This window comes from Chaetura pelagica, unplaced genomic scaffold (assembly GCF_000747805.2).
Source record: "Chaetura pelagica isolate M959 unplaced genomic scaffold, ChaPel_1.0 scaffold135, whole genome shotgun sequence".
NCBI classification, from domain to species: domain Eukaryota; kingdom Metazoa; phylum Chordata; class Aves; order Apodiformes; family Apodidae; genus Chaetura; species Chaetura pelagica.
The window spans coordinates 4,951,065-4,977,191 of NW_009953649.1; the positions used below are offsets into that span (position 1 = coordinate 4,951,065).

Genomic DNA, 26,127 nt, shown 5'->3' on the forward strand with positions numbered 1-26,127 from the left:
TCTTTCCCTGGCTTGCTGCCTACCCAGTCTTTCCCCTCCCTCTTTCTGTTCACTCCTCTGCATCTATTTTTACTGTTTCTGTCTTCATCAGTCAACATCTTCCCTGGCTCTTTCTTCCGTTACTTCTTTCCCAGTATCAAAGACCATACTTTTTAACTGTATGTGTAGGATAAAATGTTTAAAATGCTGGCTTGACCCCCTGAGATTTGTCCTCAAATATTTAAAGACATTCTTTCAAGAGGTTACAGTTGCAGGCTTTTTATACAAACCCATGGTCTTCCCATCCTCAGATGTGTTCAGTTCTCACAGCATGTGTAGCTGAAGTTCCAGGAACGCTGCGGGGACCCTGGGAATTGCTTGCTGTAGAATAAATGCACTAATGCACACTCTCATTCATCTGTTACTGGGGTATTTTAGATTTCTTTGCCAAACTGGCATCTTGGAGCACATTTGTATGTTGGCATATATTGATAAGCCATTTTTGGACAGAGAAAATGAAACATGGGTGGACACTGAGGAACCAAGATCACTTTGGCATCATCTATGCCAGACAGTTGAACTGATTTTATTGAGTGAATCTTCGGCTGTATGAACAGCAGTGTAACTGCAGGGAATGTTAGGAAGACTCTCAGATGTCTGCTGCTGTGATAGTAGCTCTGGTCTGTTTTACACCTGCTAGGTGTTCTGACTTTTGGTCTGGCAGACTGTGAACAAGAGCATAATGGATGACATGTATGAAAAAAGCTACTAGACCATGCTTTCTTTTAGGGAAACAAAGTACGTTCAGAAGTAATATTGAAATAATGAACTGACTTGCATTCAGCCAAATCTGGTCTAGCTCCACTAATTAGCTAGTGGTGGCTGCACTAATTGCACCAGTGGGTTTCTGAAACAATTAAAATGCTGGGCACAGGTACATTGGTACATGGCTTACAGAGCACTAACCCTCATGAGTCAGAATTGAGCTAATACCCAACAGGGATAAACCAAATATTTTTAATTGGGGTAAAGCTTGAGAAACAGTGGAGGCTTAATATACCCTCAAGCAGAGCTGTGAGAGCAGCACACAGTCTGAGTATCAGGCTGTGTCCCCATTTGTTTGTCTTTGTGGCGGTCCTTGTAGAGATGATCTCCCTGGTTGCTGGGAACTGCCAAGATAAACCATCTCACCTTTGACATCTCAGCATGGTTGGCCCTCCAGTTAGCCCTGTGGGGATAAAAGTACTTCTCTTCTTTGAAACCAGCCATTAGACATAGCCCCATCTCCACAGACACAGACCTGAACCCAAATATGATGTAAACTTCATTACTGCAAACCAGCACAACCAGGAGTCATATGAAATTCCCTCAAAAGCACTGTTTGAAGCAAGCACAGCAGCACATCTACCTAGCAACGTGCATCTTTGCCAAGCTCAAATAACAGCACCAGTCTTCATGTCTGTTACAAAGTCCATGCCAGATATATAGTCTGTATAGTAATCAAAGCCTTCCTTGGTCTGGATCTAACTGTTTTAGGAATTGTGCTTCACTCTAAAATGATAGACACCCATGGTCAAAACTGCGGGTAATCAGAGACAAGGGTCTGCAGGAGATATCTTTGATAGGTACTGTACCTGTGGTCCTCCTCGCAAGAGAAGAGAGTGGCCATGGACCTCCTGAACACAGTGCAAAATATCTGTTCTTTCACGTCAGATTTGATCCAGGGAGATGTGCACAAGTTGTGCTCACATGCACAAAATATGCCTCCCCAGTCCTGGCTCTCCCTTTCCTTCTACCTTCTCATGGTTTAACCTTGGGCAAGCAATTAAACCCCTACTCAAATAAACAGCTGAACAGAAAAATGAAATAACTTTGGTTTTATTCATTTTTGAGGAAGAAAACAGAAAATTTATGTTTAAAATATTTGGAAGATTATGCAAAATTAAAATTAACAAGGTCATATAGAAGATTTTTTGAACAGGTAGATCCATCCTAAAAGTATTCTTGGATCTCGGACTGGCACAGTTTGTGAGCCTTGCTTTATTTACTGTACAGAAACGGAAGACTCTTGCAAATTAAATCTGTGCAGATGGTGAAGTAATGCTTTAGAGAAGTAATTAAACATTGCCATAGTATTCACTTTTATTTGCTGAAGGAAAGACTTTATAGCTCTCTTTGAAACAACTTTCTGCTCCTGCCATCCCACAGAGAGGCTGCATCACTCACTGCTGCTTTTTGCAACAGTTTCTGCACACTTTCCCATCTAACTCTCTGCTTTATCCTTGCAGCTCTTAATCCGTCCCAGCCGTGGTGGCAGCTGGTGTTTGCTGCTCCCCTGCCCCGAAAGAGTTAACTGTGTTTATTACATAATCTGTTTAACATTCGGGGTGAATAGGAAACGCTCGCCCCTCCTCTCCTACAATATGTTTGTGCGCTTTAAATCACACTCCTCCCCGGCTGCCTGTGAGCCCCACACCGCTTGACATGCCCTGAGCCTCCCTCCGCGCGTGTGCCCAGGCGTGCCTGTATGCCTCTGCCTGTGCCTCTGCCTGTGCCTCTGCCTGTAGCTTTGGTGCTGCTCATGCTACTGGTGTTGCACAGCCACATGTCTGTGTCTGTGTGCCTGTGTGTGCACATGAGAGGAGAGGACTGAGGGGAGGCGAGACGGTCACATTTATAGGAAGTGCCAGCGGTCATTGCAAAGTGTGAAAGCAAACTCTGCCAGCTCTTGGACTGCTGCAAGTGGACAGACCACCTCACATAATGCCATCATTTGATGAGGTTCTGAAGGAAGCCGGGGAATTTGGAAGATTTCAAAAGAGGGTCTTTTTCCTTCTTTGCCAGACGGGCATAACTTTCTCTTCACTATTTACCAGTGTGGTTTTCCTTGGGCAGGCACCAGACAGCTACTGGTGCAGAATCCCTGGGGCAGCTGAATTGAGTGAAAAATGTGGCTGGACACTGGAAGAGGAACAAAACTTCACGGTACTGCCTCTGCACCTGGGGAACAGGTCCTCCAGCGGGGAGTGTGAGAGGCTGGACGTGGTGTGGGACACCTCTGACAGCTGCACCAGCCCCCTTTCCCGCTACGGCAATCGCAGCGGGGGCGACCTGCCGCTCACCGCCTGCCACGGTACCTGGGTGTACAAACAGCCCCACTCATCCATCATCAGTGAGGTAAGGAAAATCCCTGTCGTCTAATCAGAGGCTTCTGTCCCAGTGCAGGATTTGGGCAGTAAAATGGGACTGCCACCACAAGGGTCATTGCTTTAGTGGCTGGTTTTCCTTCCTAGATTTATATTTGTTTTGTTCTGAGTCACCGGCAAACTGGGACAATGAGAATGATCAAGTGTCAGCATTAACATTTTAGGGAAATGTGTGCCGGTCCAAAGCCAAACACCTCACTCAGAGATTGCACTGTTACAGAAGCAATGTCAGATTGAAGTAGTTAAGTCCTTGCAGCTGAGGCTTCTGGTGCTCAATTTTGAGCCAGCAACTTTGGTGGTATAAATCCCAAGTGTAGCCGATACCCCTCCATAATCTGGATCATTGTATATTTTCTATTCTCTGTATTTCCAGTACTGAACATTGAAATCTGCAAATAATGAAAAACAAACAAACAGTGGCAGACTGCTCTGAGATCTGACAAAAGTCAGCAGAAATTACTGTGCTTACTAAAGAAAAAAAACCAACACAAACACACATTGTTGCCCAAATCTACCATTCAACTTTCCTTGAAATGTCAGAAACCCACAGGCTGTTACTGCTAGTGCTAAGTGCTGGCAAGCAGTGGCTTTTTAATAAGGTTGCAAAAGACCATTTAAGATGCTTTCCTAGGAGACCCTCTGTGTAATCTGCAATCGTGCCATGAATGTGCCGTTGTCCAGCTCCAGCACACTAGAAGTACTTTAAGGTCATCCTGGCAGTAACTGTCAGCAATGCAGTGATGAAAAATACCATGTGTGCTTAGAGGGGTTGGCTAGGAAATCATCAAGGTGCATCTGAAAATGTGTCTGCACAGCTGTGGGCTCTGGCTTCTGCCTGTCTCATAAGCCTCTTGCTGTGGTTTCTAACTAGGTGCTTCTACTGGAGCCAGGCCTTCCTAAACACAGAGCAGGGCACAGCAGGTGAAGCCCTCAGAAAATGCTCAACTGAAAACTGGTGCCAATCCTGACCTTTCAATTCACCATCCTTCCTCCCTCCAGCTGGGACCGCTGGATCTGCTCACAAGCTTCAGGCTCTTCAGAGCAGCAGTTTTGTGCCCTGAGCACCTCATCTGAGCAACCTGAGCAGGTTTAGCCAGATCTATGCTCAGAAGAAGACAAATGAGAGCATCTGGCTGGCCCTAGAACATAGCTTCAGAACTGGCTTTTGTGTGCAATCACTGAAATCAAGGCTGCTTGGAGGGCTGCAAGTGACTCACGGGGAGTTGGTGTCAAAATTTGGTCCCTGGGAATGATGAATCTCTGCCCATTCTGGCAATGGCAGCAACGGCTGGGTGGGGGCAGGAGGACAGATGGTGCCTGGGAGCCAGAGTTTGGGTCCAGAGTGAATGGTGGCAGGTGACTATGGTGGGAAGGTTAGGCTGGTGCCTAGCTAGGGAATTCTGCAGAGGTAGGTCATGGTGTCTCTTACCTGGATAGTCTGTGGTAGCCCTTCCCTTCAGAGCTTGAAAAAAACCCAAGAGATTCCTTTTCTTTCATTGTTCCTTTTTTACCCTCCTTCAGCCTTGCTGTAGGTGAAAGCATGTAAGCTGTGTCTGTAAGACTGTGCTCAGAATCTGTTTATGGCAGTAATTTGTGTATCTAGCAAAGCTGCTGTGATTTTCCATCAGCTCTGAACCACTGGGTATAGCTAACAGAAATGAAACCAGTGTTTGTGTTGCAGCAATAAATGGGAGTGAAAGGTTCAATGTGCTCTGGCAAACACCTTGTACATCTCCACCTTCACCCTCTCTTCTGGGGACACCCTCCAGGCAGAGAAGGATAAATTGTGAAGGAATGCTTGGGGAAGTGCTCCCCACTTGTGCACAGGTCCACATTGGGAAAACCAGGGAGTAACAATCCGCGAGCAGCAACAAGTTGGGACTGTCTGTCCCCTGTGCTGGGGCAGCAGGTCCCATTCTCAGTGTCACTGCAGCTCCTAGAAGGACTCTTGTTGGCCAGGTGCACCTCAGCCATAGGGCGCTTGGCTGTGACATGTAGCACTTTTGTCCTAGTCCCAGTTTTGCAACAGTTGATGGATAAATCACATCCCACAAGCTTTGGATTCGCCACATAAAAAGGAAGTTTGTGGAATGTGTGTCCTGTCTCAATTGCTTTGAGATCAGCTATTAAAAGGAGACAAGTATCTTATTAATGTGTTACGAGTCCAGCAAAGACGATTTAAATCTCAGATTTAAGTCTTCTTTGCTCAGCTGAGGCTCTAGCACATTATGACTCAATTTAAGCAGATTTGTGCTTGTTTAGTCAGCTCACCAAAGATGCCTTTTCTCATGTGTATATTTGTAAATTCTTCATTTTGGCTGTGTATGTAGGAGTGTTTCAGTTTCTTTCAACTATCTTAAGATTTCAGACACTTATGTCCAGTTGAATTACCAGTGGAGTTCCCTGGGAAACAAAGTTAAAAAGACGAGTTACGTTCAGCCTGAAGGACATATGTTCAGGGAGAAAGAGAAAGAAGGAGAAAAAAAGTGAGGATACTGAAGAAGCTCTTTCAGGCTTATGGCAAGCATAGATCTGGTGTGGATTTGCAGCGTGACAGGGGAGGCAGAGGGCAAACGCAGGCATGTAAAGCCTTTGCTGGGTAAAGATGTCATATTACAGAGCAGGTCTGGCAGCCAAACCACAAGCAATTATTGCAATAATTTCTGAGCACCCTAAAGAAGCTAAATCATATGGCTGGAGGAACTGATTGTGGAATGAATGGTATTGCAGTACCTGATTTCGTTGCTGTCATTTGTGCACAACAGAACATGTTGCTCACTGGCCCCTCACTCAGCTATCTTCTGTAAAGACATTCACAGTAGCATAAGCAGAAGGAAGCAGAGGAAAAAGGGGGAATGTGGACTGACAAAAAGCACCCACTGCTTTGTAAGCAGTACCTGGGGTGCCTGCTGCATCAACTGCAGGACTCCTGAATCTTGGTGCTGGGGTGCAGCAGAGTGCTGGGAGAACACACCAGGGCTTTCTTCCTTCAGCATTTGAGGAGAAGAGCAAAAGTAATTAAGAAATAACCACAAAAGTAACACATGGCAAAGCCAGTCAGCTTGGTCTAGTGATAGGGGACAGAACACTGCTAAAGATTCCCTTTTAAACTATTGTTTTGATATCTAACAGACTCTGAGAAGAGCTCCCTACTTCTGCATTGACATGCCTAAGGGTCTCTGTTCTCCACTGCTGCTTTAGGTCAGGCTTTTCTGTGAGTGCAATCCAGAGCAGAAGAGGAGTTATCTATTGGTGCTGCACACACACAGCCCAGCACCACGGTGCCTGAATTAGAGCTGAGCAAACCAGAGCTGGGATGATGTAAAGGTTCTGAGATATCAGTGAAGTCCTTCACTATGTATAAAACTTGGCAGCGACCCCTCCAACGCAATGATGTCGCAGGTGGTGGATCTGCACAGAGGACCTTGGCCCTGTGCAATCTCCTCCCTTTTAATTGAGCGGCTCTTGCACAACGCGCTGTGAAACTGGAAGATGCGGCTGCATGCGTCAGTGTCGGGACGGGAACCCGGTGGCTTCTCAGATTTTCCTTGGAAAGGGAGGTTAAAGGGTAATTACCGAGCTAAATCCATTCCTGGCTCATGCCAGCTGATGCCGTCTGAAATGATGCTGGTTGTAGCAGGTGGCTGGCACTGTTTGAGAGGGAAGGCTGGTGACAGCAGCACCTCTCACAGGGGGAGGGGATCAGAAAGGATTGCTGTTCTAAGCAGCAGACAGAGAAAGAGTTAGAGTCAGGGTGCTAGGGGAGAGAGGGAAATTTGCAGTAGACTCTGGGGGTGGGCTGCAGCCTCATGCTGTGGCCTGGGGGTCTGGAAGGGAGCCCAGGTCACCTCCTTCACCCTGTAACACGTGAAGTAGGAAGCCTGTTGCCTGCCGTCTCCTGCTGGGTGAGCCTTATGAGCGACACATTTTCCCAGGACATATGTAAGTCAATAAACCTAATTTTCCCAGGAAGATGTGCTGAAGACAGAGTTACTGACCCTTAATACTACTGGGGGTTTGGCACAATGTACTTTCATCCCAGCAGAGAAAATCTAGCAGTCTGCAAAGGGATGGCCACTGATGGTATGCAAAGCTGTTTAATTTGGACATTTTCCAGTGGTGATGACTCTAGAGACATGTGCATGAATTACAGTCACTTCTGCAGATTGAATGGCCTGTAGTGGTGGATGAAAGGAAGAAGGAAGTTTACAGTATCATGAGCAGCTAGAGCACAGCTGGCATATTTTAGGCTTATTAGCAGCCTTTGTTGGCAGGAGTTCAGCAGAAGGGACTAATTCCAATATGCCCTGTCTGCAGCAAGTCTTCGTGCCATAGATGATGTAATTTTGAGACCTGGCAACAACTTATTCCCGAAGTGTGAGGTCTGAGGTAGACAAATGGTCATCTGAACATATCTTGCTGCACCTGCTGGGAATAAATCTTCTTACTCTTCTGCTTGCCAGCTGTCTCAGAAAATAACAATCAGCATTTGCAGAGAAACCTGTAAGCAAGGCAATAGCGTCTAATAGTTTTCACAGTCCCTCAGAGCAGGAGATAACATAGCAGTCAAGCGTCAGGTGGAGAAAGCACAGCTGGTCCTTTTGCTGTCCTGCTCCAAGACAAGAAACACAGTTCATCCTCGAAGTGCTGATCTAATGTGGTTATTGTTGTTGGCATGGCAGTACTCTGTCTTATTTCCACAGTCATGGTAGGATTAGCATTGAGTAATGGAGAGAAAGGGAAAAAGAGCAGACAGAGAAGCAGAGGGAGCAGCAATTGCTGAATTCCTTATTAAGCTCTAACTGAGCTTTCCCTGTATGAGAGGGGCTGGAACACTTCCTTACATGGGTTACACCAGTGGTGCTAAGTTTCTGTCACTGCCATTGCACCATCTGGTACTGGATGAGCATTTTAGCTTTGTTTTTTCTTATTTAGAACTGCTGCTGTTTTTCCCACTTTAGGATATGGTTAAATTTCCCTTCCTCCCTCTTGCTTTGGCAAGAGAAAAAAGACAGAAAAAGAGGACAGAGCAGATCTTCTGTCCTAGGAGGCTCAGTGAGTCCAGGAGATTTAAAGGTACCATGGGCCATACACAGGAGAGAAACCTCCAAAGCTTTCAAAGCTAAACTATGCCTCAGGCCTTGAGGCACAGTGCCTTAGATGCAGGATGAACACTGACTTCATTGTCCTCGCAGGTGCTCAGCCTGAAACAGGACATGGAGAAAGCCAGCATCCTTGCTTAGTCTCTTAGCACTGAGACAGAAGGAGGATAAAAAAAGGTAATGTTTCTCTTTCCACTGAATGCACTTCCAGGGTGTTTTGTTGCAGAAAGGATGTGTAAAAGATAGCAGTTTGACAGCCCAGCAGACAGAAGAGATGAAGATCTGCCCAGCAACAAATAAGGAACATGTGGCACGGTCTGCATCTCCCCAGGTTTTCTAAAATGATGAATACTGACCTAAACTGTTTGTCACTGAGAGTGGAAGGGTAATCCAGCCTGTGTTTGGCCACTTGAATGAAAAATGTGTGTGGGCTCTCACTATGCTGTTGTAATGGGGTTGAGGAATCACTATAGGTAATTTTAGTGACCAAAGGATTTTATCCATAATTTTGAAATATAATTGTAACAGGAAGCAAAATATTTCCAAATTCCTAAGCAAAGTTGCTATATTTTCAGGAGATTTTAATTCCATGTTATTATTAAAAGCAATGCATTTCTCTAGGGACAGGTGTGCTGAAGTGTTTTGGGACTTGCTAGGTGCATAAAGGCCTCTCAGGTACCAGGAATTATAACTGTGAGGTTATCTGTATGTCAAACTATGATGGAAAATGTTTGCCTTCTGCCAAGGCTATGAAGAAACAAGCATGTTTCCCAGTCATTAGTCATGTATGAGCATTTCTTCTGTTCCCACTTCAGCCAGGTCTCACTGCTGTCTAAAAAATATATTACCCCATTCATAAACCAGAGGCCCATTGCAAAACCTCTTCATTCTCCCAGGGAGATCTTGATTAGGTGGTTTGCTGCTGCTGGTCAGCAATTTCACCAGCGTAATTTCTCCCAGCCACACCACTGCTACTGTCAATCTGCACTGGGATTTCAAGTTGATGTTCAAGCCTCTATTTGATGGGAAAACATTCGTCACAGGGATGTATTCTCAATCAGGAGTGTGTGGCTGCCCAATATTGCAAGGTCACTGGGCTGAAAGGAACTGATTTTCCCTACTCTGTTAAGGGCCCTATAAAAGGGGATGTCCTAACGACTCTGATCCCTGCTGCCTATCTCTTTTGGCAGCCCCTCAGGTCTGCTCAGGATGACAGCTCATTGCCAAGGTTAAGAGGAAAGGAGTGGAGTGTGGATTATTTATCAGTTTGGGTGGCACAACCCTTCTTAGTCAGCTCCCTAAATGTAAGGAGGCTGTGTTCAGGCACACAATGCTTTTTGTCATACAACAGACAGAAATCATGCAAGTGAGCGAAGCACTGGATGCAGAGATGGGTTCAGGGCTGTGCAGGGTGCATGCACTTGTGCAGTGAGGAGCTTGGCAAGGAGCATGACAATGTTGAGGAAGAGGACATACCCTTAGTTGTAGCTGGCCAGATGAGCTAGACTACCTACTTGATAATTGCAAGCTAGCTGGGTTTTAACAGGATCTAAGTGTACCCAGCACTACACAGGTCAACAAATAGCCTTAAGGTCAGGGGCAAAAAACAATCAGGCTTTCATTTCTGGAGCCCCCAACACATGAAGGACATGGAGATCTTGGAGCAAGCCCAGAGGACAGCTATGCAGATGATCAAAGAGCTGGAGCACCTCTATTAGGAAGACAGGCTGAGAGAGTTTGGGCTGTTCAGCCTGGAAAAGAGAAGGCTCCAGAGAGACCTTATAGCAGCCTTTCAGTACCTAAAGGAGCCTACAGGAAAGCTGGGGAAAGGCTTTTTACTAGGGCTTGTAGTAAGAGGACAAGGGACAATGGCCTTAGACTGGAAGAGGGTAAATCAAGGTTAGATATTCAGAAGAAATTATTTCCTGTGAGGGTAGGGAGACACTGGAATGGGTTGCCCAGGGAAGTTGTGGCTGCCTCATCCCTACAAGTGTTCAGGCCAGATTGGATGGGGCTTTGAGCAACCTGGTCTAGTGGGAGGTGTCCCTGCCCATGCAGGAGGTTGGAATTCGATGATCTTTAAGGTGTCTTCCAACCCAAACCGTTCTATGATTGTATGATTTCCCTTTCCATATCCTTCCCTCCACACTTCAGCAAATGTTTTAGCAGTTAAATCTACAGTCTATGGAGGAAAGGGGACAGAAAACAAAACATGGTAACATTCCCTTTCTGCTGTGCTATCCTGGGTGAGCTTATTCAAGTGAAAGCGGAAATGCTTACTTCTTGGCAAAGACATGCACAATGAGGACACTATGGGCAGAGACACCTACAGATGCACAGAGAGTAGTCAGACAGTAAGCCCTACTCAATCCTACATCTACTTCTCCAGAATGTGTTCCAAATTTTTCTGGAGCAGCAGAGGTGTGATGTTGCAGCCACAGAGGTGATGCTTCTGAAGATAACACTCAGCTGGGTGCTGGCTTGCTGAGGGTTGCTTCATGCTCAGCAAGAAGCCACTGGTTTTACATGTTTTCAAAGTTTGTTTTCAATTGGTGTGAGCTATAGCTCTTCTTCCCTGGAGTTGCCAAACTGGAACTTTGTTTAATTGGGAATAAAACAAAGAAAATCAAAGTAAGAGAGCTGTGGTCTAGGCAGATAGAGAACCCTAAAGTTTTTATTCTTAATGTTACCAATTTTGGAAACTAAGTGGGACCACAGGAAGGTAGTCAGTGACATTTAAAGACCATATTCTGGGATTTTTTTTGTATATTATGAGAAAAACATGTACTTTTAGGGAATGGAATCTCATTTTACTCACAGTGGGAGATGGTTACTAACAAGAATAGCTCTTCTGCTCCTTGATGGCACTGGATATTAATATGGAAGTGCTCCTGGTCAGTGAGCTCATGAGGAGCAGCCTGTGTGGTAGGAGTGCAAACATCAGCCCATGCATGGTTGGGCACATGACTATTCAGAGGCAGAGTTGGTACCACTCCACTCCCTTTTGTGGAGGCTGCTAGCAAGGGACATGGGAGCTGTTTTGAGGGAAGCTGTCACATTGGAAGGCTATTGGCTAACTGGAGACAGGCTGAAACCCTGGGTAAACAGATGAGATGCTTTTCCTCCAAGTGATGAGGGGATAACTATCAGGCACAAGGAAGCCAGATCACTGCTGAAGTGGTGGTGTGGGTTTGACAGGCGGCTTGGATCAAAAAAAGATCTCTGCAGAGTGTGCAATTCTCTCTTAAAGGTTACATTCCCCTCTAAAGGTTATGTTTGCAAATGAAAAGCAAGGCATTAGCAGGGTGATGACTTAAATGCTAGGTGCTAGGTCAAACAAACAGAAAAGGTTTGAGAATGCTTACCACCAGAAGTTACTTAAATTCTTAGAAAATAACAAAGAACAGGACTAATTTAGGAGAGCACAGTTAGCTTATTGTCACAGATCTCTTCAGAAAGAGCTCATAGTTTCTTAGACTTTTTCTGTATTTTCCTATTTCCCAGAATATTTAAGATATTTGACTATATTGCTAGCCAGCAGCTAGTTTCAACTGCCACCTAAATCATCTGAAATTGCTGTTCAGATGAAAGAGTCCTCTCCAGTCAAGGTATTTTCCCCTCTCTCTTGGCATGCGTTAGTTCTCCTGGCTTGTAGTAAGAGGACAAGGGACAATGGCCTTAGACTGGAAGAGGGTAAATCAAGGTTAGATATTCAGAAGAAATTATTTCCTGTGAGGGTAGGGAGACACTGGAATGGGTTGCCCAGGGAAGTTGTGGCTGCCTCATCCCTACAAGTGTTCAGGCCAGATTGGATGGGGCTTTGAGCAACCTGGTCTAGTGGGAGGTGTCCCTGCCCATGCAGGAGGTTGGAATTCGATGATCTTTAAGGTGTCTTCCAACCCAAACCGTTCTATGATTGTATGATTTCCCTTTCCATATCCTTCCCTCCACACTTCAGCAAATGTTTTAGCAGTTAAATCTACAGTCTATGGAGGAAAGGGGACAGAAAACAAAACATGGTAACATTCCCTTTCTGCTGTGCTATCCTGGGTGAGCTTATTCAAGTGAAAGCGGAAATGCTTACTTCTTGGCAAAGACATGCACAATGAGGACACTATGGGCAGAGACACCTACAGATGCACAGAGAGTAGTCAGACAGTAAGCCCTACTCAATCCTACATCTACTTCTCCAGAATGTGTTCCAAATTTTTCTGGAGCAGCAGAGGTGTGATGTTGCAGCCACAGAGGTGATGCTTCTGAAGATAACACTCAGCTGGGTGCTGGCTTGCTGAGGGTTGCTTCATGCTCAGCAAGAAGCCACTGGTTTTACATGTTTTCAAAGTTTGTTTTCAATTGGTGTGAGCTATAGCTCTTCTTCCCTGGAGTTGCCAAACTGGAACTTTGTTTAATTGGGAATAAAACAAAGAAAATCAAAGTAAGAGAGCTGTGGTCTAGGCAGATAGAGAACCCTAAAGTTTTTATTCTTAATGTTACCAATTTTGGAAACTAAGTGGGACCACAGGAAGGTAGTCAGTGACATTTAAAGACCATATTCTGGGATTTTTTTTGTATATTATGAGAAAAACATGTACTTTTAGGGAATGGAATCTCATTTTACTCACAGTGGGAGATGGTTACTAACAAGAATAGCTCTTCTGCTCCTTGATGGCACTGGATATTAATATGGAAGTGCTCCTGGTCAGTGAGCTCATGAGGAGCAGCCTGTGTGGTAGGAGTGCAAACATCAGCCCATGCATGGTTGGGCACATGACTATTCAGAGGCAGAGTTGGTACCACTCCACTCCCTTTTGTGGAGGCTGCTAGCAAGGGACATGGGAGCTGTTTTGAGGGAAGCTGTCACATTGGAAGGCTATTGGCTAACTGGAGACAGGCTGAAACCCTGGGTAAACAGATGAGATGCTTTTCCTCCAAGTGATGAGGGGATAACTATCAGGCACAAGGAAGCCAGATCACTGCTGAAGTGGTGGTGTGGGTTTGACAGGCGGCTTGGATCAAAAAAAGATCTCTGCAGAGTGTGCAATTCTCTCTTAAAGGTTACATTCCCCTCTAAAGGTTATGTTTGCAAATGAAAAGCAAGGCATTAGCAGGGTGATGACTTAAATGCTAGGTGCTAGGTCAAACAAACAGAAAAGGTTTGAGAATGCTTACCACCAGAAGTTACTTAAATTCTTAGAAAATAACAAAGAACAGGACTAATTTAGGAGAGCACAGTTAGCTTATTGTCACAGATCTCTTCAGAAAGAGCTCATAGTTTCTTAGACTTTTTCTGTATTTTCCTATTTCCCAGAATATTTAAGATATTTGACTATATTGCTAGCCAGCAGCTAGTTTCAACTGCCACCTAAATCATCTGAAATTGCTGTTCAGATGAAAGAGTCCTCTCCAGTCAAGGTATTTTCCCCTCTCTCTTGGCATGCGTTAGTTCTCCTGCCCTTTTTCATGACAGCATATTTATTGCCTGTTTACAGTCAAGAGGGATAAAGTTATTTAAGAAATAAGTATACTCTTTGAAAAAGGATCAAACGTATAAGCCCTGAAGGCCAGTCCCTGCAGCAGGGGTTGGGGCTGGTCCCTCCTGGCAGCTCCATGCAGGTGCAGGTGGGCTCCCTATCTGGCCACAGCTCTGGCACTGCCTGGCATAGCCACCCACCAGCACCCGGGGAGCTGAGCTACCTTGCTGGCTCTGTGGCTTTCCTTCTGCTCCTGGAAGGGCAGGTTCCTTCCCGGGGTGGCAGCTGTTCGGTGTGCTGAGGTAAGCTATATTGCCCCTTATAGGTGGCTTCTGGTGCTCCTATGAGAGACCCAATCTCTGTCATCAATATTGCCTTCTAAAATCTTCTTTTAATAGCCATTCTCATGAAAAGACTGTACTTGCTGAAGCTGCATCTTTTGATACTATTTTTTATGGCTGTCACAGTTTCAAGAAGCAAGAGATTAATCAGTGTCTGAAGACTGAAAGTGCTACTCCATGTTCAGGTTATTTTAGGAAAGCATTGCAATAGGCCTTTGTATGACAGTCAGTGGCAGTGGGATATCCGGCAGGTTGGGCACCTATGAGGTTACTAGCCAAGTTTTTCTTCACAGTTGTGTGAGCTTGAAACTGCAATTCTCAGTCATAAACTTCCAGACTTGTAGCTTCAAGAAAAACAGAAGAGCCCAAAAAGCCCCAAATCCTGGGCTTTTTGTAAAATCACGATAACTAACAACAGTGAATCTGGTGTATCTAGTGACAGTGATAATAATACATTTGAAATTAAAACTGAGGAGTTTCATTTTTAAAAGTGAAGAATAGCCCATAGAATTAAGTGTGAATAGCACCTGTGTGGAATGCAGAATATTAAAGGAAACTGTTTATTATTTAGATACATCTATACAAATTTAGGAGTGTTGCTTTAGAGTCTTGGGTACAGATTCAGGCTTAGTGAAATCTTAAGTCTGCGTGTCCCTTCTGTCTCCTGCATAGGCACATCTGAAACCTCAGGCCTAGGTGACATTCACTGGACATTAGAGCAGGCAAATGGGCTAATATGGAGGTCAAGCTTGCAGCACTGTATTTCAAAGTCTGGCGAACTGTGAGTGGCAGAAGAGGGTTTTAATATTCTCTCTAATTTGTGGCAGCCTCATCCAAGGACTGTGTTTGAACACTGCTGTTGTAGACATGCTGGGGAGCACAAACGTGACACCAGGACACAAATGTGCTTCAGGAAGTGGCACTTAGTCAGGGATGAAAGGATTTCTTGCAGTTCATGCCTGAAAGCGAAATGGTCTTTGTAGGGTAAATGGTGGCTGCTGTGGCTTCCTCTGGCCCCAAAGTCTCATTGTTCCTAAGGTTACACCAGGTATGGATGGAAACCTCCCAACTTCTGTAAGGTCTGCAGAACTTAGAAGGCAGCTGTTGATATTTCTTTACTCTCAAAGAGCCTCTGAAGTAAATTCCAATTATATGCTGTCCAGATAACTACTTTTAATTTTAGTTTCATTTTATTTTTAATTCTTAGTCTCTTTGTCTTTATTCCTCTCCTCAACGTCTCTCTTCTCTTCAGCCCTGCTCCTCCACATCCCTGTTAACGAATTCTTCAGATATGCACCAATATAATGTCATCTTAGGGTATTATTGTTGTGCAGTATAAAGAGTAGAAAAGTCTGGGAAAGCTGCACAAAGAAAATACGTATTCAATGTGTCTGAAATTTCTGAATCGGAGATCTCTTTTTTTCCATTTCCTCAGAGACCACACAGCTTTGTTTTTATCTAGAAGGCACTAAAAAAAATAATTAAACCATTTACATAAACTCATGTTTCCATTGGCTGTAACTGTGCACTCTTACTCTGCACTAAACAAAATAATGGCTTTGCCTGGGCAGCATATCCGGCAACATTGTGTTTGGTTTGCAAAAGAGCAATTTGCTTTCTATAACTAAACAACTGTTGTATGAAATACAACATCCTTTTGGCAAGGAGGAGCTCTCCCTCTGTCTTCACGATAGCTCAAAGGGTGCTTGTTAAGGCTACACTTCCCTGGCCTACCAGTTCTTGCTGTTGAACAAGCACATTGCAACTTCCTTTTTCTCTTCCTTTTCTTCCTTCTCCTTATCCTTCCCACCCAGCTCTATGTAGTCCCTAGGTTTTGCGCTGAGGATGACGAATGACCCACCTAGGGTGTTTATGCCTCTCCCTTGTTCCCACAGTATAACCTGGTGTGCGGCAATGCCTGGATGCTGGATCTCTCACAGGCTATCCTCAATCTGGGATTTCTGGTCGGTGCGTTCACCCTGGGCTATGCTGCAGACAGGTACTGTACAAGTGTTGCTCTCCTTTGGTTTGTTTGGAGGTGAAATCACTTGTAGTGAAACCTGCAAGAAGCATTTGTGAACATTTTTGTGGTTTAATTCACCTTGGATAAACATCACCACCCTGGGTTAACAAAATCTTCACTTTTTTTTGGGCTGGCAACTTCACATGATAGTCCTTCCTGATCCTGTTTGGACTTTAAAATATCACCAGAAAGAGTTTTCTTGCAGTTTCTGATGTTTTCTGTGCACATCTGGATCCAGGAAAGGCAGAAGGACACAGAAATGAAAAATAAACATTCAAAGGAATTTTTTGGACTAATGGTCACTGGAGGATGTTGAACACGTGCCATTGATGAAGAAAGCAGCTACTTGAGGAAAGAAGGAAGGGACTCAGTATGGTAACTCTCTCCATTCACAGGCTGGAATCACAGAATCATAGAATGGTTTGGGTTGGAAGGCACCTTAAAGATCATCTAGTTCCAACCTCCTGCATGGGCAGGGACACCTCCTACTATATCAGATTGCTCAAAGCCCCATCCAACCTGGCCTTGAACATGTCAGGAATGGGGCATCCACAGCTTCCCTGGGCAACCCATTCCAGTGCCTCCCCACCTTCACAGGAAAAAATTTCTTCTGAACGTCTAACCTGATACTACCCTCTTCCAGTTTAAAGCCATTGCCCCTTGTCCTTTTGCTATAAACCCTAGTAGAAAGTTACTTCCCATCTTTCCTGTAGCCCCATTTTAGGTAGTAGAAGACTAGTATATGGTCTCTGTGGAGCCTTCTCTTCTCCAGACTGAACAACCCCAACTCTTGCAGCCTGCCTTCATAGCAGCACTGCCCCGTACTGATCATATTAATCGCTCTTCTCTGGAATTGCTCTAACAGCTCCATGTCCTTCTTGTGTTGGGGGCTCCAGAACTGGACACACTACTGCAGGTGGGGTTTCACAAGAGTGAAGTAGCGTGGGAGAATCACCTCCCTGGACCTGCTGGCCACACTTCTTTTGATGCAGCCCAGGATATAATTGGCTTTTTGGGCTGTAGGTGCACATGGCTGACTCATGTTGAATTTCTCATCAACCAACATCCCCAGTTGTTTTTCTCAGGGCTGTTCTCAATCCATTCTCTACCCAACCTGTATTTGTGCTTGAGATTGCCCCAGCCCAGGTGCAGGATGTTGCACTTGGCCTTGTTGCACTTCCTGAGGTTGGCATGGGCCCACCTCTCAAGCCTGTCAAGATCCCTCTGGATGGTCTCCCTTCCCTCCAGTGTGTCAACCACACCACACACTTTGGTGTCGTGGGCAGACTTGCTGAGGATGCACTCAGTTCCACTGCTCACGTTGCTGACAAAGATGTTAAATAGGACCAGTCCCAGTACTGACCCTCGAGGAATGCCTCTGGTCACTGGTCTCCATTTGGACATCAAGCCATTGACCACTAGTCTTTAAGTGTGACCATCCAGCCAATTCCTTATCCACCAAGTGGTCCATCCATTCAAATCCATATCTTTCCAATTAAGAGACCAGGATGTCATGCAGGACAGTGTTGAAGGCTTTGTACCAGTCCAGGTAGATTAAGTCAGTTGCTCTCTCCTTGTTCACCGATGCTGTGACCCCACCATAAAAGGTCAACAAATTTGTCACTCATGATTTGACATTATACACTTATTATCAAGGTCATCACTCTCTTGAACCAGTCCTCAACTGTATTAGTGCTGGATGAATATCAGGAAAAAAGATGTGGATGATATTCAGACTTGAGCACCTGCCCTGTCCTGGAGCTGGGAGCTCCCATAAGCTCTACCTTGCTCTTATATTAAAGCTTAGTTTGTGCATTGTGCTAGTAATTAATATAGGCAACCTATGCATTGGCTGAGAGCACCACTGACTATTTCACTGGCACAGCATGTTTCTTCAGTTCATAAAATACATGCTTTCTGCCTGTTTTATTTTTATTAATAACTTAAAGGTAATTTTTTTAGGTAGGAATACTCACAGTATCATCTTGAATGTAATCTCAGATAATTGATCACTAGCAACAAAAATACTTCTAAGGAAAACCTGATCATTCTAAGGGATCTAGTAATAAGGATAAAGTAAGGTGGAAGAGATATCAGGAGTGCTTGTATATTAAGCATAATGTAACTACTGTACAACTATGAATGTTGCCCTTCAATAGCACTGGAGAATGTACTTTCACAGAGCTGGCTGTAATTGCTGTTAGGTGACTAACTTGTGAAAACAGAAATCCCCAACAAAATCTGCCTTTATTTTAATGGAGTAAAAAATCTGAACTGTAACATATGAGCTACAGTTCGGATACAAAAAGACAAAATGTTTTCTAAAATAAAAGGAAGCCTGGTGAGAACATCACCAGCTTTAAAATTAGTAACTCAAAGGCAGTGATAACTGCCACTTGTAAAAAAGTCCCATATTCCACTGCTGCAAAGTTTCAGGCAGCCTCCCTTGGGAACAAGTCTAGTCTCAAAAAGGCACTTTTGGATCTAGCGTTAGAATAAGATGCCAGGAAAAAATCCCTTTGTGTCTTTTCATAATTTCCACTTTTGTTTTCTTTTTTCAACAGATATGGCAGAATCCTCATCTACCTGCTCTCCTGTCTCGGGGTTGGGATTTGTGGTATCATAGTGGCATTCTCACCAGACTTTACTGTATTTCTGATCTTCCGCTTTCTTCAAGGTGTGTTTGGCAAGGGAACCTGGATGACATGCTACGTGATTGGTGAGAGCTGTTATCTTCTTTCTTTTCTACTTAGGAGAAGTGAGGGATTCTTGCAGGACAAGGAGTCTGGCGATGTCTGCTCTTGTTAGAATTTTATTTTGGGGAAGAAAACTTGGGCCTTGGGATAAGCCTTTCTATAAATAGCATCAAACCAGCATGGATCTTGATAGGTTATAGTCATAGCCCAGCAATGAATCTTCTCCCATAACAAACTTACTTTTAATGAGGAAAGGGTATTGTTGTGGCATCTTGAATGACTGCCAGGTTCAGAAAGGTGAACTCTTGTCTACAGCATGAAATAGCATGGCTTTGATGAAAGCATCCTGCTAGAGATAAGACATCAGATTTACTCAAAAAGAAGATCAGTTATTCACTAATCTACTGTGATAACCCAAAAGACAATGCAAACATCATTATACAGTGCAAAAATTTGTACCATCACTGTAGTCTGTGAGGCCTGTGATAATTGTTTTAAACTCCTAGTGGAATTTACAAGAGAGAGAGCAGAAGTGCAACCAGATGTAAAGAGTTATAGTAAGACCTGGGAACACTGTGGACACATCAACATTCCAGTGTATCTCTCTCAACATCTAAGGGCCAGAAGCACCTAAGTTTTCTGAGCAAAGACACCATGCTGAGCAAGTCCCAGATCCAGTCAAAGGGTCAGAAGCTGCTTTTCTCTTCACTTCCAAGCACACAGCCTACTTTTAAACTGAGTTTTTATCCTAAAACCCTGGCAGAATGTTTTATGACAGACCAACCGTTTCCTTAAAATTGCCAAGTTTGAACAGAAAGGAACATTTTGCGATGCTCAGATCAGACTAATGAATTGCTCTGATACATGAAGTAAGCTGTGGATCACACCATACCTTAGCCCTCAGAGCAACCAGCATGGTATGGCTAAACTCTCTGTGTATACCCACAGAGGCCTTGTCCATATTACCTGCTGGGAGCAGCCACATGCTTGGAGGATATTCTAGTGCCTGGAAGAGTGCTAACAATTTACCATTAAACATGATCATAATGCAGTCTCAAACTCCTGTTCTGGTCTTATATAATTCATTAGTAAACATGCAGTCAGAAACCCCTCTAGCTGAAGAATGGTGGGTGAATTGATGAAGAGGTGTTGCCCATGCTTTGCCTGGGTAGTCTCGGTGACATGCTTACAGTGCTGAAGGCAAGATGCTGAACTAGACAGACTAGTGACCCAGTACAGTACTGTCCTTTCTTATGTTCCACCACTGACATTTTTTCTTTCCAGTAGGTTTGTTTCTGTGTTGTTTATTTTGGCTTTCTTTCTGCTCAGTGACAGAGATCGTTGGTTCTGACCAGCGGTTCGTTGGGATTGTGATTCAGATGTTTTTCACCCTGGGAATTATGATTCTCCCTGGAATTGCGTATTTGGTTCCCACTTGGCAGGGCATTCAGCTGGCCATTTCACTGCCCAACTTCCTCTTCCTGCTATACTACTGGTAACATTGCAGTAATTGCTCTTGATATTATTGCTTTTGTTATTTGAGAACCTTGAGACCTCCACTGTGGTCTAAAGTCTCCAAAGTGTGAGATGTTGTAGATTGGGAAAAAGGTTGTTGATTTTGGCATTTTTAACCTCATAAAAAGTATATCACAGAGACATGTTACTTTCCCTTTTCTGCCCAGGGTTTGCCTCTCTTGCCAGCCACAGCTAGCTCTTCACAGAACACTGCTGTCCTCCTGCTTAGCCTGGGGCTGGCTGTTCATCTGGTTAACTTGATGAAAGTCTGCTTTTCCCATCAGCCATGGGACGCCACCTTTATCTCTAATTATGTGTTCAGTTCAAGCTTAAACTTCCCCTCTGGGTCCCATGAACTGGGCATTACAGCTAACAAGAAAGCAGAGCACTATGCCATGGTGCACATCTGTCCCAGTGAAGCACAACCATCCAATGGCCTGGATCCAAAGAAACTAATTCCCATACCCTACATGTTTTCTCACATATAGGCTGTTGTGAAGTTTTAGATTGTTGATCATCTTAGTGCTAGGTTAGCAGAAACTGAAACACTGTCAGTACTATTACTTTGTGTTCAGTTTATAAAATATTTATATGTTTGACTGTGTGTATATCTTATATCATTAAACAGTTAGAAGTTTTCTAGCCTCTCTGTACTTGGCACCATACATGTTTGGTGATAACTTTCATTGTTCCTTGCTGTCCTACAGGCACCTTTTTGGTTTGCTTGTTGGTTATTTTGCTTTAAACATCTATTGTGCAAATACAGTAGTTAGGTTTTGTTTGTTTGGGGTTTTTTTCTGCTTTGCAGAGTAATGATATAGTCTATTTTAATCTTTCTTGCCCACAAAGGTCAGATATTTTTCAGGAGACTGACTGGAAAAGCAGTCCACAAAAGAGTTTCTGTCTCCCAGAGACTGAAAAATCAGTGTGTTATGTATTAACAAAAGCAAAAGGCAAAAGATTTTGGTTTACTTGCAGTGTTAACAGGCAAAACTCCTATTTATCACCTCTGTGTTCTTACAGGGTGGTTCCTGAATCTCCACGTTGGCTCCTGACACGCAAAAAGGGAGAGAAGGCATTAAAAATCATGCACAACATTGCAAAACACAATGGGAAATATCTTTCACCACATTATTCAGAGGTACTGTCATCTTTCTGAGCGAGAAGTTTTCCCCTAAACTTTCTTAATATTTTGAAATTTCGGTTGTGTTAAAACACATTCTCTTTATGTGATGGGCAACACTCTTGAAGTGTGTTACCAGAAAAAGGTTGTCAGTCCCACACCTGCTTTGTTAATTGCAAGAAGTTGAAAATTAACTAGCTGGAAAGACACGGGCTGAAAAAAGAAGTTTGCAAAACAATAAATCAAGTCTTTCATTTGCAATACTCTTCCTTTAAAATCTTGTGGGAAGTATCAGAAACTAGCCTGAAGGCCAAGAGTATTTCACAGCAGCTGCTGCTTTAGCTGACAAAGTGGAGACAGCAGGATCCCCTTCCCTGGCTCTTTTGCTAGAACTCCTTTGACAACTCCAAGAGAAGGTGGTGCAGGAAATTGAAAATTAATTATAAATTTGCTTCCATCCCAATAGAGTGAAAATATGCCTCCAAATTCAAAACAGGGGAAGCATTCTCTGAGAACCCTATTCACAAAATAGAGAAACTTATTTTAGAATTACATTCCTTTGATAAGTGGTCTTGACAGAACTGAAAGTACTGCTGCATTTCAGATGATGCTCTCATGTCATTGCAGCACGTGCCTTGCTCTGTGCTGGGTAGCACTGCCTGGCTCTCAGATCCTATTTACCATAGCATTGGCCTTACAGTTCAGCAACAGATATGAACAAGATTCCTGTTCTGTAACCAACCAGGTCTGGAGCCTAAATGCTAGCTAATATAATGTTAGAAATCACTATTAGAACTGAGGAAAACAGCTGCAAGTTGTTAGCACACAGCAGCCCAGAGGTGGCATACTGAGTGCACTCTAAGTACTTCAGAGAGAAATGGCAATTTTCTTATTGAAATGACCTACATAACAATGTTCATCTATCAACACTCAGTAGTATTCTTTATGCTTCATACATGCATATTCATTTTTATACATAGACAAAGTTATAATGTGTGACTTTCAACTAAATTTTCACTAAGACTAAAGGCAAAGACTTTGGGATGGCAGTGTTTGGGGGGACAGATATGTCCCATCTTGTCAGCAAGAGACACCATGATGTGCATGCCTTGTAACAGGCAGTGGGCAACCTGGGTTCCCACAGCTTGGTGTCTTACCTGTGCCTTTCTCATCACCCTTCTTTAGTAAGGGAGAACCTGAGAATGTAGCTCTGCTTATCCAAGAAAGTAGGATTGCTTCACCAAAATCCCAGAGTATAATTCTGCATAAAACCCAAACAGTAATTATTGACACTCCTATGAAATACCAGCTAGCTGTTCCCTAATCCATAGGATTTTATTTACTTGGTAAGAAGCTGGCTCCATAAATCACCCAGCCAGCCTAAGCAGCTCTGCTTATGCAGGACCATTCCCACTGCAACTATAGACTTGGCTTGAAGTGCACACAGGAAGCGTACTGACAGAAATGGCCAGTTGATTTATACCAATATTCTATTATTTCCAATTCATGAAGAGTATGCTAATGACAGTTAATCACAGTTCTGGCAAGTTAAAAGTTCACACAATGGGTTCCATAGAGAAGCTGAGCCCTAACCTATATTGTGCCTCTTAGGATATGTGACTGTGGACTAATGACTTTGTAAAGACCAAACTAGACTTAAACAGCAGAAGTTAACATGATGAAACAGACATTTCCACAGCCAGCTGCTTTATTCATAAGCAACTTGTTAAAGTGCCATAATACTGCTAGAATGGTGTTTCTATGGAATGTTCTGTTGCTCAGGGGAGCACACAAAAGTTAATGATAGGGAGGAAGGGCTTGTCAGGGGCAAAAATTACATATGACTTCCTTGACTAAGAAATGGGATATAACATATAAGACTGATGTACATTAGTGAAAAAGCATGACAGGAATTTTAATGAGCAGCAACAAGCTAGGCCAACAATTAGTGGACCATTTTTCCTATGGAAGCCAAGGTATCTCTGCAATACCAACCAAGGTTAGGAAATCACCCCCAGCTGTCCCACAACACAGAATGAGCTTTGCTAGTCATGTTGGAGTAGAATCTTATGCAACTGGAGAACTGCAGACTGAAACCAGTGGGAGAAAAACAAACTGAAAAGACTGATTGAGGGGAGAGAAAAAGGTAAATCCAAAAATTTTCCTTAGCTGGGGCATATACACTGCTGAGATTCCTCCATCCTGGTCAGCATTACTCAATGCCAAGTGTGGCCGGAGACATGTAGTGGGAAGGTTGTGCTGCTGCAGGTCCCCCTCTATGCTCAGCCCCAAGTTCCTACACCCACTTTCCGCCTCTAAACATCAGCATTTCCAAAATGCCACATCAGAATCCTGATGTGTGTCTTTTCTTGCTTTTTGTTTCAAGTTATATTTAAATTTTTTTCAGAAGAGTTCCTGCTCTTGACCCCAAGCCACTCGCAGCTGCAGCAGATCAACCTCCACACATCCAGATTCATGCTGGATCTGTTCCTGGGACCTTTTAATATTTAATGGTTGTCATCCTTGGTGCTGTGCCCAGAGGAGAGAAAGCACCTCCAGGAAGCGCGTTAGTTGCAGATCAAGTGTATTTCTCACATTAATTCACGTCAGAATTTGTTTTCACAAAGAGACTTCAAAATTCCATGCAAAGTGCTGCAGGTGTGGAGGGACAGGGAGAAGAAACATTATCCATCAGTGCATTTTTGCTAAGGTTTTCCAATACGTCTGTAACAATGTCACTGGCCAAATCCCTTCCCTGGCTCTGGATGTAGCAGCCTTGCATTTTTATTGGCATGCAGAAACCAAAAATGACCTTTGTATGAAAACAGAGAGATATTTGCACCTTTTCCTCTGTAAGTTACAGCACTGGTACAGTTCAGCTCTGTCCAGAGCTCATTAAATTAATCATAAATTATAAGGTTTTTTCAGTTGCTTGTAAGTGTCCAACCTTATTTTTTTCTTCATGCTATATTTTTCATTCTTGGTCTTTGTCCGAAGACATAATGGACTGCAACTAGCTGAGTAAGAGAGGCTTCTGGAGAGGGCCGTGGGTCCAAAACCCCTCTCCATTTATATGTATTTCTACTACATACACATCTATAGACATACATAGTTCTAGAATATAGAAGCTTAAATACAGATTAATTGGACATACATGGATGTACTGTCCCTTGCAAAGTTAAGCCTGTGAGGAATTATGTGTCTATGTTACAAGAAATCTTGAAAACATATTACAGAAAAACTGGTATGTAATTTGAGGGACACAAAAATGACAAGGAAATTGGTTGTAAAACTTCCTCAAGAGTTTTCAGATAGAGTATTTTCAGAAACATGGGCCCTGTCATTGAATTCCTGACTCTACTGATATGAATAGCAAAGCTCTCCCTGACATCAAAGAACAAAAAGAGGATTTCTTTTTTCCACTACAGAGAATTAACTTCACACACTGATTGTTTTTTAGTTATTTTTTTTTTCCCATTTATAAAAAAATATTCAGTCATGCTTTGGGTTATTACAAATGGTAGCAACCATACTGATTTTATCTTTAGTCCTTTGGAAAACTAAAACCATATCCACACAAAGTCACTACTGGTGGTTGGCAGCCTTCTCCTACAAACACAGCCATGGCAGCTTTATAACCATAGTATAAGAGAGTCCAAAAGCAGTGAAGAAACCCAGCAACCTCAGGCTGCCCCACAAAGGGCTCTGGCACTCAGCAGAAGTGGCAGCACTTTGAAGAAAATTTCTGGCTCTGGGTACAGAGGAAAAGTAAGAGGGAATAGAAAGGAAGTTCAAACAAATGTGAGATTTCTCTGTCCACTTACAAAGTTTTGTGTCTCTCACTTTTTAAGAAAGTCATGCATAAAGACACCCAACCAACTCTCACTGAAAAACACCTGTGCTACCTTAGAAGAAGATCAAATAAAGGGCAAAAGTTTTGGGCATAGCCCTGGCTGATCTGAGGAGACCCTCGGGCAATGCCTTTGGCTTTACCCTTGCTCTTATCCTGGATTTGCATGTTCTCATGTGCTACTCCATCCTTTCATCAATGTCTCCCTCCGACTTTCCAGCTGGGATTGTTCCCCTGAGCTACCATGCCCATCTGGCAGCAAGTATTGTGGTGCTAGAGAATCATAGAATCATAGAATCATAGAATCTTAGGGGCTGGAAGGGACCTCGAGAGATCATCTAGTCCATCCCCCCTGCCAGAGCAGGGTCACCTAGGGTACATCACACAGGAACTCATCCAGGTGGGTTTTGAATGTCTCCAGTGAGGGAGGCTCCACAACCTCCCTGGGCAGTCTGTTCCAGTGCTCTGTCACTCTCACAGTAAAAAATTTTTTTCGGATATTCACCTTGAACTTCCTATGCTCCAATTTACACCCATTCCCCCTTGTCCTATCACTGGTCATCACCGAGAAAAGCCTAACTCCGTCCCCCTGACACTCCCCCCTTACATATTTGTAAACATTGATGAGGTCACCTCTCAGTCTCCTTTTCTCCAAGCTAAAGAGACCCAGCTCCCTCAGCCTTTCCTCATAAGGGAGATGTTCCACTCCCTTCATCATCTTCGTAGCTCTGCGCTGGACTCTTTCAAGCAGTTCCCTGTCCTTCTTGAACTGAGGGGCCCAGAACTGGACACAATACTCCAGATGCAGCCTCACCAATGCA

At 43.7% G+C, this 26,127-nt stretch overlaps 1 protein-coding gene across 1 annotated transcript in view; it reads left to right on the forward strand.

Annotated features, from left to right (window-relative positions):
- The first annotated feature begins 2,742 nt into the window (after positions 1–2,742).
- The window catches only part of SLC22A3 (solute carrier family 22 (organic cation transporter), member 3), a 30,955-nt gene continuing 7,570 nt past the window's right edge, over positions 2,743–26,127 (forward strand). Inside the window, 5 exon segments of the mRNA XM_009999990.1 lie at positions 2,743–3,156; positions 15,995–16,098; positions 18,687–18,841; positions 20,148–20,313; positions 21,357–21,474. Coding sequence (XP_009998292.1) covers positions 2,743–3,156; positions 15,995–16,098; positions 18,687–18,841; positions 20,148–20,313; positions 21,357–21,474 — 957 coding nt within the window.